At 28.4% G+C, this 14,457-nt stretch overlaps 2 protein-coding genes across 5 annotated transcripts in view; one reads left to right on the forward strand and one right to left on the reverse strand.

The window, feature by feature from the left end:
* Positions 1-2,396, reverse strand: part of LOC108545536 (WD repeat-containing protein 44) — a 6,487-nt gene extending 4,091 nt beyond the window's left edge. Inside the window, exons 1-5 of the mRNA XM_017897213.1 lie at positions 2,146-2,396; positions 1,273-1,441; positions 560-1,195; positions 312-449; positions 17-230 (exon numbers count right to left, since the gene is read on the reverse strand). Of these exons, the coding sequence (XP_017752702.1) occupies positions 17-230; positions 312-449; positions 560-1,195; positions 1,273-1,441; positions 2,146-2,213 (1,225 nt within the window). The 5' untranslated portion in view covers positions 2,214-2,396. The remainder of the gene's footprint in view (positions 1-16; positions 231-311; positions 450-559; positions 1,196-1,272; positions 1,442-2,145) is intronic.
* A 172-nt stretch (positions 2,397-2,568) lies between these two features.
* Fmr1 (synaptic functional regulator FMR1) lies at positions 2,569-14,107 on the forward strand. Of its 4 annotated transcripts, XM_017897215.1 has the most exons (13): positions 2,570-2,664; positions 3,059-3,111; positions 3,902-4,052; positions 4,176-4,339; positions 4,445-4,610; positions 4,727-4,797; positions 8,441-8,588; positions 8,733-8,870; positions 9,456-9,599; positions 10,258-10,465; positions 12,427-12,642; positions 12,907-13,005; positions 13,165-14,107. In XM_017897215.1, the coding sequence occupies exons 1-13, from the start codon at positions 2,614-2,616 to the stop codon at positions 13,350-13,352; spliced, it is 1,797 nt and encodes a 598-aa protein (XP_017752704.1). In that variant the 5' UTR covers positions 2,570-2,613; the 3' UTR covers positions 13,353-14,107. The 4 variants fall into 4 exon arrangements, with proteins under 4 accessions (XP_017752708.1, XP_017752707.1, XP_017752704.1 ...); XM_017897219.1 differs by lacking the exon at positions 12,907-13,005 and having other exon boundaries at positions 2,569-2,664; positions 13,169-13,280; XM_017897218.1 differs by lacking the exon at positions 13,165-14,107 and having other exon boundaries at positions 2,569-2,664; positions 12,879-12,990.
* Positions 14,108-14,457: the final 350 nt, after the last annotated feature.

The following is a 14,457-nucleotide window of genomic DNA, read 5'->3' on the forward strand; positions in this document are numbered from 1 at the left end:
ACCATATCTTGATCACCTGCTGATTTTCGTCTTTCTTTCGAACCCTGTGGGCTTAAACCCGGTAATTTATGTGGACCTAAAGAATAACGCCCAATACTGTTATTGGACATAGATCCTAATGGACTACTAGATTTGTCACTGGATCTCACACTCATTAATTCAGCTTTCATTTTTTCTACCCTTTCCAATTCTTCAGTTGATGGGCCTTCAGCTTTTGACTTATCTTCATCCTATACAGATAAAAAATGTATTAAATAATTTATATTTTATGTAATATATGAAATTATATTTTGCAAATGTATAATACAGACTTGTGGTTTAACAACGTATTGTCCTTTTGTTGCAGATCGTATATCAAGAGAATGTTCAAATTCTCTTGTAATGGATTCAATAGTACTTGCTGGACTTGGTAATGGCGAAGCGGATAATGCTGATTCTGTTGTAGAAGGCTAAAATTATAAATCTGTATTTACTTATCTTATTCAAAACCACTTTTTAATAACTTCAGAAAACATTTTTTACTCTATAAAAATATTATATTAATAGATAAAATTCGTACTGCAAGATCTGAGGGTGTTTGAACTTTTGGCTTTTTTTTACGTCTTGGTGGTGCAACAGGTATTCCAGTCATAGTAACATCTTCATTTGACTTTCCATTAGTTTTTGTACTAGCGATGACGTCAGGTTCTTGAAGCATAACAGTCTTATCATTTTGTGAGTGAGAAGTATAATTGGACCTAGTGTTAACAGAGGATTCCTGAAGGATATCCCCTGACAACGTAAGGATGCTGGACGACTGGGACACCTTACCAGATGCTGTGTCCTCGTCTTTGCTTGGAATACTAGCAATGGAGGACATCTGGCTTTCACGGGTAAGGATGGCAGAAGAGGGACACTGGGTTACATTTGGTGCAAGTGTAGCAGATACATTGTCCCCAACTCCAGCTAAGATTCGACCGACTCGTCCTAAAGATGTCATACTTTGTAAACTAAGAGTATCGTGTTCTATGATCCTAAATGGATGAGTTGTCTTTGAAGGAGTGGGATAAACACCCTCGATAGATGATGTTTGACTATCTGGAGGGGAACTGTTAATTTGAATGTCATCATCTTCTGTTTGCATACGTTGTCTAAGTTCACGAAACCTTCTTCTGCCTATATTTTTATCTGCACTTGACTCTTTTCCATCTTCCTCCTATTTAAATAAGTGATTTTTGTAAAAAACCAACATGATATTAAAATTATAATTTTCTAATATTAACGTATACTCACATTCTTATCTTTATTAACTATACATTCTATTGTTACATGTTCCTTTGGTTCTACAATTGGTTTAGGTTGAGCAGGTTTCACAAAAACATCATCATCCACTTTTGTAGTAGATTCTGATGTATCCTTATTTTGTATTTCAATGCTGATAGAATCACGTTGTTTACTCTTTCTATAACCAAATACATTATTTGTTATTCTTATGATATAAAACACAGATTATGCTTTAAAATATACTTTAACAAAAATATTAAACTTACTTTTATATTGTAATTTTATCAGTATAATGCTATATACATTAACATTTAAATAATATATAAAAATAAAGATATTTATATAAATAATTTATTTACATTTAAATATATAAAATTATGCAGCCTAAACTTAAAAAAATGTAAATATATCAAAATAAATAAATGATTTATTAAATAAATCAATAATTCTTCAAGTATATAATAGTAGAGTTCTTTCAAACTCTCTAGAATTATAATTTTAACGATTAGATTTTATTAAAAATTTGCAAACGCCAACCCTGAAATAGCTGCATACGATCATACGAACGATTGATGTAAGTACTCAAATTCAAACCTAACCAAAGTTAATTACTTAAGAACGCGATACGACAATAAGGATTACATACCTAAAAATGATCTGAGGCAAATTTCTGCTTGTGTAAAAACTTTGAACAGAATATAACAAATTAAATAGAATAAAAATTGTAAGTTAAACTTTATTACACGTTATTTCTAAGAAATATCCAGATAGTTACAGAATTTATGCAAGAATATTTTTTGCTAAGTATATAAGATATACAAAAAAAATTATGTTTAGGATTTTTAATACAATCATTTAATAGGCAAGAATTGATAAAATTACCGTGCACTATGATGAAAAGTATCATCCTCTGCATCAAAAAATTCTTCAGAATCGCTGCTTCCAGACATTGTCGTCTGCACTGAATGATCGGTAATAATACTCTTGTCCGCATCGGTACTGTCAAGGCACGTCACGCGTTTCGCAAAATCGCGAACACTAGGGCCAGATAGAAGCGGCCACACGATCGCAAGCGGCACGAAGTCATGATTTGACTTCTAATAGCGGTTACACAAGTGCACAGTTTTGTGCTGAATACGCTGGTGCGTATTTCAATTATCCTAGTTCTTTCAAACGTAAATTAGCGATGCGAAAGTGGTAACACTGTTCGAATCCATCCAATAAAGAGGCTGCGTCATGGAAAAGAGTTGTACGATTGGTGAACAACGAATTTGCAGCCTCGAACTCGTGCAGCTGCCCGCTCGCCAGCATGCCTGCTGCAAAGGAGGCGAGCCGTCACACAAAAGCAAGATGGAGGATCTCACAGTCGAAGTATGCGGCGAAAACGGAGCATATTATAAGGTTCGTTCTGTGAAAAGTATACAAAAAACAGGGCGGAAGATTGAGGCCGTGGATAGACCATCTTACGGCCCGTGGTGCGGTTCTAATCTCACAAAAGAGACGCCCGTACTTCGCGAAAGCGCGGCCCTCAAATGTTCGCGAGGTAACGCGGCTTCCTCCGACGCCATGTCTCGTTTGACAGGGCGTGATTTTCGTCAGCTTTTAATGTTGCGATTCATCTCAACATTTTCCCGATTCGCGGAAACGCATTTCCTTAATATCGGAATCATAAAAATATCCGTCTTATGGATACCCCGAAAGCATCACGATATTACATCCGAATGTCTTACGCCACTCGTTATACCTGTGATTCTTGAACGTATGAATTTATACGCTTTATGTTTCATTTTTTCAGGCCTTTGTCACAGATGTCTTTGAGGACGAAGTTCTAGTAACGTTCGAAAATGAGTAAGTTTTCTTTCCACTTTTTAAAAACGGTTTAGATACCAATATATCTGAAGGTTCACCCTAATACTCTGTGCTAATAACAGTGTAGGCTCCTGAGCACAAGAATTATACTATTTTTATCAGCTATAGGAGGTCTAATATTTCTAATACCTATGTCAATAGTTTCAAAAATTGTATGATTTTTATGAGTATTGTTTGTTTCCATTACTTGAGCAGTCATAGTTTTTAGGTTTTTCCATGTGTTACTTTTTTTAAATGTTAATAGTAAAAAGCATCAAATATTTATAAATGTTGCATAGAATATTTAAAATTTTATGTAATAATTATGTAAATTGTTATATTTTCATTATTTCTTTTACATATGAAAACAAATATTTTTATTTTAGATTTTGTATATATCGATATTTATAATATATAGAATATATCAAAGAATTATATTTTACTTGATTATTATTTTAAGGATAAAAATATATAATAGGGATCAGGCAATAGAATATAATCTATAACTGAAATTTATCAAAGAAAACAGTAGTGATAATAATATATTATTTCATGGAATTATAATTTTATAAATTGTATTAATATAATCTATATATAGTATATATTTATATAAATGAACATACTTTTTTTATAAACTATGTACAAATATAATTTGTTTTTGTTAACATTTATTATAATTTAAATATTATATGTTTTATATTTTACAATATTTAAAAATTTAGCAATATTATGTAAGAAATTTATATATAATTTTCAAGTATTATCCAATAAAACATGCTTTATATTTTAGCTGGCAACCAGAATCGAAGTTTCCATTTGCTCAAGTACGTTTACCTCCAACAGATGGTCAGAAACCTGAATTTTCTGAAACCATGGAGATTGAGGTATTTTCTAGGTCCAATGAGCACGAAGCATGCGGGTGGTGGAAGGCAGTCATTAAGGTTAGTAAAATATTTTTATAATATCTTTCAATATTAATATATAAAACATTTACTAAAATGCAAGTTCAATAAATAAAAGTAATTTAGTTTAACAAAAGTTTATGTATTAAATTATTATTTCAGATGAGTAAAGGAGGTTTTCAAGTAGTTGAATATTTGGGATGGGAATGTGCTTATACTGAAATTGTAGGTAGTGAACGACTGAGGGCAAAAAATCCTAATCCCCCCATTGATAAAAATACATTTCACAAGATCGAAATAGAAGTACCTGAAGATCTAAGAGAATTGTAGGTATCATACTTAGGTTGTTATTTTATAAAAAGTTAATCCATATTGATAATGTATACATTATATATAATGTATATTTAATGTATACTTCTTAATGTACATAGTGCCAAAATGGAAAATGCACATAAGGAATTTCAAAAAGCAATAGGGGCAGCAGTGTGCCGATATGTGCCTGAACGAGGAGTATTGCTGGCCATCTCCCGTCATGAAAATTTACATCGTCACAGTGGCATGCTCCAAGAAATGCATTTTAGAAACTTATCACAAAAGGTGAGTTATAAAATTCTATATATTAAAATTGCATAAAATACATTTTATATAGAAGTATATGTAAATTTTATAAAAATATATTTCGATATATTTCATATATTTTACATATGTTGCAGGTATTGCTTTTGAAAAGAACGGAAGAAGCAGCACGTCAACTTGAGTCAACTAAACTTCAAACAATTGGGGGGTAAGTAAACAAATTAGAGTTGGTGTTGCAATTAAAAAAAATCTTGTGACATTTAATACCTGCCCCTATCCATACACTGTCCTGGTTACCATCCTGTCTGTGGTTTGCATTTACTGGCAGAAAAAATTCACAAGATTTCCAATCATTAATTAATATGTTTGCTTCAACATCATATAATTTTTATGAATGTTATGTAGCCACATTACAAATGTTTATTATACATTTCCTTCTAGTTTCCACATACTACAAGTGTGATTGTGTATAAAATATTTAATGAATTTTACATGCAACGTTTTTTAAAGTTCATATACATCTTTGTGTGTTAGTTATCTTATTTTTCATACTTTTGCCAATCACAAAAGCACGATGTGCATATAGTAATAAATCTGCACATAATGTGTTTTTTCATCTGTCTTTAGTGAATGTCACTTTTTACTGACATATTCTTTTGTTTATACCATAATCTTACTTGTCACAAATAGAGTAATGCTATGTTTTTCATTGTCTGCTGATTATAATCATCAGCTCTATGTAATACAATTAGATTAATTTAATTTAATCTACATAATAATATATTTCTATACTAGATATTCTAACTAATCTTACTATCATTGCTGTTTTAGTTTTTGAACCATTATGTTTGTAAGTCAATAAAAATATAGTTTTATAATTGTAAAACAATTTAAGAATTTATAGTTTGAGGTAGGGAGTATTCAATAGCATTTTCAGAATCTAATTTATTAGTTATTGTCATATATAATTAAAATACTTTCCAATAATCAAACTTATATACTGTAAAGTACGGGTTAGATATGCATGTATTTGCAAACTTATATATACATATATACCTATATATACATATTAATTTGAAATATCATATATATAAACTTTTAACTACTCTGTCATGTAGTTGTTTAAATTGATTTGAAATAAATCTCATTCAGTAAAATATTTGTACATTAATATTCATATGAAAAGTCACAAATATCTTTGTAGTTTTAGTTGCTTTACGTGTTTCTGCAGCAAACAATGTCATTATATGTTTCAGCTGTTAATACATGTAATTAGGATAACTTTAAATTTGTTTAAAGTTATCATACTATACTTTTGAACGCTATAATTATTCTTAATAAAATTATATTTTTAGATTGAGGAACACATTCCTCCATACATTCAGATAACGGGTTTGTATAATTTTTTATTGATTGAATAATAACATCTAATGAATCTTAGGAAGTTAGTAGAAATTAGGGAGAAATTGTTTAATAAAGCTAATACTGGACACTAATTCTTTTTAAACAGGTATGTTTATAGACATATAATACATAAAACGAAATGCATAAAATAAATATGCAGTGTTATATACCATTTTGAAATTGCAAGTGTACTAACATATATAAAGCAGTATAGTATTTTAACATTTTTTGTCTCGATATTATTATTATAATACTACGAGTAATTTATTTTTCACAAATATTTTGGAATGTAAATTTGTATAAAATTTCATAAATTTAATAGTAAGGAGCAAACAGACAGAATGGCAGGGACAACGGGATAGGGCCATCTCATGTATGAATTTCCAATGAGTTACACCAAGAGTTTCTTTCTCATTTCAGCAAATTTAGATCTTCAAACTTTATATATCAGCGTGTCTCAGACTTTGAGGCAGGAGTGAAAACAAATTCAAGGTGAGATCACAGCAACGTGGTTTAGATTTAAGTTTAGCTTATTGTATGATAAATCACACAGCTGCATTTTTCAAATGAAAAATGAAACTACACTATAAATGTGCATGCTTCGGCGTTGTGTAGATCATTCACTTAAACTCAAATGCTTTAAGTACACTGACATACAGAATTTATTATTTATTCTTTTCTACTTATTATGTGTTCTGTAGTAAAATTTTGCGTGATTGATAAAATAGTGAACAAATATAAACATGTAGCTGTGATCTGTTTTTCATTTTTTTTTCTCTCTCCTTTTCCTCTTTCTCTTTTCTTTTCTTTTCCTTTTTTTTCTTTTTCTTGTCTTTTTTTCATTTATGTATTTAAATAGAATTTTAAGTTTATCAATTTATATCATATCCAAAATTATATTCTAGCCTGCCAATGTTTGAGAAACACTGATATATTAAATGTTTTGCACAAAATATTGAATAAATGGTGACTCTATCTTATATATATTTCTAAATCTAAATAATTTATCTATAAAATTTCAATCAGGATAAGAATAATATTTCATAATCAATGAGGAATTTTTATACGAAATAATTATCATTTAGGCTGTTATGATATTTTTAGTTTCACTTATATGTGATATTGCTTATTTTACACTTCATCTTCATTTACGAAACATTTACACGATTTATATTATTTTATGATACTTTACAGTATGTAAAATTGACGAAGAAGTTTATTTTACTTATAAAATAAAAGATGTAATAGTAAATATCTTTCTATTATAATTGTTCCTTTTTTTAAATTGAAACGATATTATATTTTTCTATTTATAACTTAAAAATTATACCTATTTTTGTATATTATATTACATTATTTTAGTACAATCGTATCTAAAACTTAATATATTATAATTATTTAATATTGGTTTTCTTATTACTATAATCTGCGAAATTGAATCAAAATCTGTATGAGAAGTCTTTAAATTGTTGAAAGGAGAAAGATTTGGTTACTAAGATTATTCCTTTTTTAAATGATAACTAATGCCTTTAAAAATTTAAGGCAATATAAAATGAAATTGTAATATATTGTAAAATACATTTTCTTTATTTTCATAACAGAAATATGTATGCATGTTTCATATAATAATTTCATTATGGTTTTACTATCTCAAATTAATACCCACATTATATTACTTTTTTAAATAAATCATTTGTTATTACATCAAAATATATCAGTATCTTGTGTGAGTGTATGTATGCGCGCATATTATGTGTTATAATTAAAATTTTCAACATGTATTGCACGTTAAAACTTAAATTCCAATTTGAACTTTACATAATTTGTAGAAACAATTCAAAACTCAAATTAAATAATCTGTTATTAATTTAAAAATGATTTCGATATTTCTTGCTTGAGTATTACTTTATTATAATTTATAATTTACATTATGTGCATTTGGTGTTATCTCATAAATATCTCATAAATCTCATAAATTCTTCTATTACTACTTTTATCTGCCAGGATGCAAGCCACTGACAGGAATTTAAATTCGATTAAAATATATTATATTTATTACCACTGTATTGTAATGTAATAATGTAATATTGCATGTTATTAATGAAAATCTAAATTTTGTTTTGAAATAAAAATTTGATCATACAAGGTTATTAGGATATATTAACAATACTGGTATATATCTATATACATATATAATCAATTATCTGACTGTTGTATTTCTAGTATTAGCTGTTAATCTTAATGAAAAAAGTTGATATTAGCATTTAAATAATATTTATTAATTTAAAATGTCATTAAACTAAAGTATTATTTTGGATTTATCTATAGCAACTTAATATAATTATATTTATACATATTTATTATGAATCCTGTAACTTTTCAGTAGAAAAAAGTGTTTGTTATACATATCTAAGGTTAAATATGTAAAACAAAACTTTACTTTTTAGATACACAGATGAATTTAATGTTCGAGAAGACTTGATGGGCTTAGCAATTGGTGCGCATGGGGTAAATATTCAGCAGGCAAGAAAGGTTGATGGAATTACAAATATAGAATTAGAAGAAAATTCATGCACATTTAAAATTTATGGAGAGGTAAAAATTGAAATAAATATTTATTTTTTGATTATGTTATATGCTTGACAAATAAATTTTAATTTATTCAAGAATTATAGATTATATAATTTTGTATAATGTTTACAAGAAAATTTTTGATGACAAATGCTTATTCAATTACAGACACATGAAGCTGTTAAAAAAGCTCGTTCTTTGCTTGAGTATAGCGAAGAATCTATACAAGTACCACGTGTTTTGGTAGGCAAAGTAATTGGGAAAAATGGTCGCATAATACAAGAAATTGTCGATAAAAGTGGAGTGGTGAGTATCATATTTGTATTATTTAATATTTAGATATTTTGTACATAAATAATTATAAAAATTTCTTATTGTTTTATTTTAATTTTCTTTTAGCAATATTTTTGTATTCAGTTATTGTTATATTATTATTATATGATTACTTTTTGTACACGTTTAGTTTTTCTTACTATCTTTTCAGTAGTTTGTGTATTACTTTTACATTATTTTATATATATATATATGACTTGGTTTTATATTGTACTTTATTTAAATACATTATCTAGTATTAATATGACTAACTTAATTATTTCGTTTCAATAAATGTTAAATCAATTATAATTTAAATTACATTAATCTAATTTTAAAGTATTATAAATAATTGTTTTTATACTTATAGTTTCAATATGATTTACGTTTTATATATTAATCATTTATGTTTATACATTTATCAAAAACAATTTCAATTTCAGATATTGAAAATGAAATTAATTAATATAATTTGTAGATATAGTTATTAAGAATTAATCATTGGATAATGTATGTATACATTACTGTTATAATTATTACTACAATTAACAGAATAATTCTGAATATTACAAATTTTAGGTACGAGTTAAAATAGAAGGAGACAACGAACCTCAGCCAACAATTCCAAGAGAGGAGGGTCAGGTACCCTTTGTATTTGTTGGTACTGTTGAAAGTATTGCTAATGCCAAAATGTTGTTGGAATATCATTTGGCGCATTTAAAGGTAACAACGATATAACAATGTAAAACATGTATATGATGCGTTCATTTTATCTGTTTTATCTGAAAAATAAATATTCTGAGAAATATAGATATAATACAGAAAAATATTTCAAATGATTATCGTATGATGTCATACCATGTTGATATTTATTTAATTATACAATAACCTTGAAAAGCTGCATGCAGGTTGCATTAAAATTTTTATATAAGCACCTATATTTTTTAGTGCAAATATTTACCAATTCTTTTGGACAAAACACTACTGAGATCTGAAGTTTAAAAATTAATAATTTAGAGCTACCATACTGCTTGAAGTCCAATATGCAATCTTCTTGCATTGTATATTAAGTACATCACTGTACTAATAATAACTAAGAAATTTTATATCTCAGTAGTAATCTATGCAAGAAGTAAATAGTATTTTAAAAACAATTCTATATCGGTCATCAAAGTATACAATAGAAAATATACATTTCTTCTTAATACTTCTTATTGCAAACTAAAATAAATGATATATTCTTTTTAATACTATGTGATATTTTTCAATATCATCTATATTTTTCAAAATATGTTTCTAGATAAACAATATGTATATTATATTTCATGTAATATGATTTATTTATATATTGTTTTATAATTGTATATTTTTTTATTTAAAGGAAGTAGAACAGTTACGCCAAGATAAATTAGAAATTGACCAACAATTAAGAAACCTGCATGGATCAACCACAGGACCAATGCCCAACTTTCCTCCAACTAGACGAGGAATGATTACAGGCCCAGAAGAAGGTGGTGGAGGTCGTGGAGGTCGTGGTGGTCAATCTCGCGGACGTGGCAGGGGTAGGGCTCCCACCAGACACAATGCCGGTAATACTATTACTGACTATATCAACAATGTAGAGAACACACAAAAACGTAATGGCAGAAGCGGTGGACCCAACACGAGAGACAGTAGAGAACCCAGAGATTTTAAAGACAGAGGGCGTGTTGTCACAAAGTAACATTTGATAAATTGTTGAAATTAAATCAGTGCTAGAATTATTATTATACAAGGTTTATAGTAGAAACTCATTTATTCGGATTTGGTGGGATGACTATTTAATCTGAATAAACGAAAGTCTGAATTATCTGATATTCCCGCTATCATATTCCTAATTTATTCAAAGCTCAATACAGTGCAAATATATCTTTTCGTGTAACATACGTAACTTATCATGCATAATTTACTTGGTCTTTATCATACAATAAACTGTGTATTTTTAATAATATATAGAAAAATTGTATGTATTTAAATATTTCTTTACACCTAAAAGTTGGATGACGAAATAAATTACATATATAACTCTATATTGAAGAATGTCACTTAGAAAAATATTCTTTTTTTTTTTTTTTTATAACGTTGATATTTTCTGAAATATTATTTTCGTTTTATCCGTTGTGCTTAATAAATGAAATAATTTATCGTTAGGGATTCGGATAAACGAGTTTTTACTGTAATTCATTCTTGGAAATACTCATTAAATAATATATTTACAAGATCCTTTACAACATTTAACAAATTAAAAGCTTACAAATTTGTAAATGTATCAATATAAACATGAAAAATATTGATCAAGACATATACAAAAAGAATCATTTTTTTCTTAATGTATTAATTTATTCATGAATTTTATTATTACTGACGTCAAAATGATTCATCTATTCAAATCAAATTTGACTTTTATTAATATCTTTTTATAGTCGTTAGTATCTTTCATTATTTGATTATATAGATTTGAAGCTGCATTTGTTATAAAACCGTTTCAGCTATTTAGTTTTTCATCGTACATCGTTATTCGTAATTCATTGTTTTCGTCATTATTACTTTATACTGCCTCAGTTAATATCTATAGACATATTAACAATTCGCATTTGTAAACATGTCATTACATAGAACATGGAATTATAAAGTAATAGAAAGTAATTGCAGTCATATGCGTTTGCATATGTGTTTAATGAAAATGCATGTAGTAGCTAAGCAATTCATGGTGTGTGATTCATTTGATTTATTGATTATTTGAAAAATAAATAAAATATATAATTTTGTTTTGTGTGCGAATTGTCTAATCACATATTATATCCTAAGAGTTAATTTTCATAAATTAACAAATATTCCGCGTCAAATTTATGACATGTACCTATATAACAACTTTTGAATCTTTCATTTAACTAAATAATACATTAAATGTAATTAACTGCTTTTTAAACGTTAACAAAATTAAGTGTTGTCTTAACTATATAGGTCGTTTTCAAGTTGATAAATAAGAAATTAAAAAGCAATTATGTTATTATTTTTATTAAAAATGTACTTATATACGTTTTGTAATAAAATTTACCTTGTAAAATACTCCACGTGAATCTGATTTTTAACTTATAAAATATTAGGTAGTAACAATCACATGGATTTTACACATATTTTTAATTACATTAATGTAATTCAATAAAACTATCTTTTGTGATTTAATACTACACATTAATGTGTCAATTTTCATTTAAATTTGTATGAGTTTATGCAAATATAAATATTTAACGGTAGAAGAAGAAATTAAAAAATTAATGAGCTTGATTCCAAAGATGCCTCTTCACTCCCAATTAATACCCTTAATTGTTATAACGGGAAGCATCATTGCTAATGTGTTAAATGCTACATTGATCATCATCAGCTACAAGTAAGGATACTAATCTTTCATCGTTTCATTTGATTTACAAAATCATTAAAATGTTTGTGTTCATCATGTTATGTTCAAATTTTAACTTGATTTTTGTTATAAATATGATTTAATTTACAGGATTACGTCGAGACACCTTAGATGGTAATGAAGACCGAGTAAGGGATCTACCTCCAAGAGGTGGTCATCAAGGTGGTGCAGGCAATTCAGGGTACATGGGTGGTAGACAAGGTCGTCCTCCAACTCAACGTAGAGATCGTAGAGATGAACGTCGTCGAACAACTGATGATGAAGATACTGTTCTCGATAGTCAAGATGTTTCAAGCATTGATAGAGGTAACAATATTCTCCCGAAAATATTTTACAGTAGAACAGCCGTTTCGTCCTAAAGATTGGTAAAGTCCTTTGAGAGTGGCATGGATTGTGAAACAAACACTTGTGACCGTCTAACACTAACAACATCAATGATGATTACTAATGCACGCTACTAACGTATGCGATGTAGCTTTTTATATAATCAGTTATAAAGATATTTGAATTTCAGTAATGCTTTTTCATTATGTTATAAAAAGATGGTCACAATGGTTTGCGTATGCATAGAGTCTGTATCAAGTGTGGAGGGAGGACCTAAAGGCATGAGGCGAAGGCGGCTTCGACGGTCTCGACAACGTAGTTCTACGCCAACAAATAGCCAAAAAGGTAATCATGTGAAATTGAAAAACTTAATTCAACATGACATTGCTTTAGGACGATCGGTTTTGATATAGTATAGAAAATAAGCACAATGTTAAATATGTTTCAGAATGAATATTGATGTTTATACAGTAACATTCAGAATTAATCTATATATTTGTTTAGGCAGCAATGCCGGCCCAGGAGATCAATCAACTGTAACCAGTAAAGAAGGAACACCAGCAAATGACGTTTCTACTACTAACAACAGTTCCCAAGGGCCTAAAGGCCAAAGAGAATTACGGTCTCGTCATCCTCGTATGCAACAGAGCAATAAGCCTAAGGAAGCTCTGGTTAATGGTACCAGTGGCTAAATAACCATTATGGTCGACAACTGCTACTTACGTATAACACTACACCTGATGAGAGCTATTAACACCCAGCACATAACATGACGCATACCTACGCAAGGACTACACGATTATGGATCGCGACATGATTAGTCTACGCTCGTTGTTAAGACTGTTTGCTACCGATAAGAATACAACAGTTGTTTAAGAAATCGTCATTCTCCTTAAACACATTTAAGGACACATATTAATATCCATGCATGGTTTAGTTTAATGATAGTGATTATGCTATCATGTTTGATATATGGATACATTCATTGGGAGATAGTAGAAGCATCTGCTAAAAAAGGAATCCCCTGATTGTGAAACTGTGCCTCATTTTTATACCAAGCTCCCAACTCGTGTGACAGTAATTCGGATGTACTATAAAGTACCTCTTAATCACTTGAGAAATGATCTAATAATAGGCTGGATATTCGTGGCTCGTATGTCAATTATCAATTCGAATAATTTTCGTCTAGATATGTCGCTGTATTTATGAAAAAATAACACAATACGTACAAAAATGCAGAATGTAATTAATTTCAATGTTTTTATCATTTTTATTAGTTTTCCTTCACTGCAACAATTATAATTAAAAATTTGAAAATATTTTAACATGTATTACAAATGAAAGTACGCGATTTGTGTTATTTTATATTCATATTAAAAAAAAAGAAAATAATAATTGAACATACCGGGTATAAACTATGTTGCGACAAAACTAGGACGAAACATGATGTGATGCAAGAAAAAGATGGATTCCATTGTTAATTATAACAATGGTAGGTGGCAGCTGCATGAAGTCTTGGTTAAGTGTTCCCAATGATGTTCCTTCTATTTACTTCACAAGATTGAGTTTTTTTTTTTTTTTTGATTTACAATTATTAGTAGAGTTATTTAACAACACTAGATTTTTATGTTTCAATTCTGAGTGTTGATTAATAATACCATGATGAATGCTAAAATGACTTATTTGATTGTGAAAAAAAAAAAAACAGATGGGTGTACACAAGAAGTCGGTTTTTATTTCCGGGTTCACTTTTCATGTAATTTAGTCTTTTTTTTATTACAGTCTAAGCATACTATA

This window comes from Eufriesea mexicana, unplaced genomic scaffold, assembly GCF_001483705.2.
Source record: "Eufriesea mexicana isolate 0111107269 unplaced genomic scaffold, ASM148370v2 scaffold471, whole genome shotgun sequence".
Lineage (NCBI taxonomy): Eukaryota > Metazoa > Arthropoda > Insecta > Hymenoptera > Apidae > Eufriesea > Eufriesea mexicana.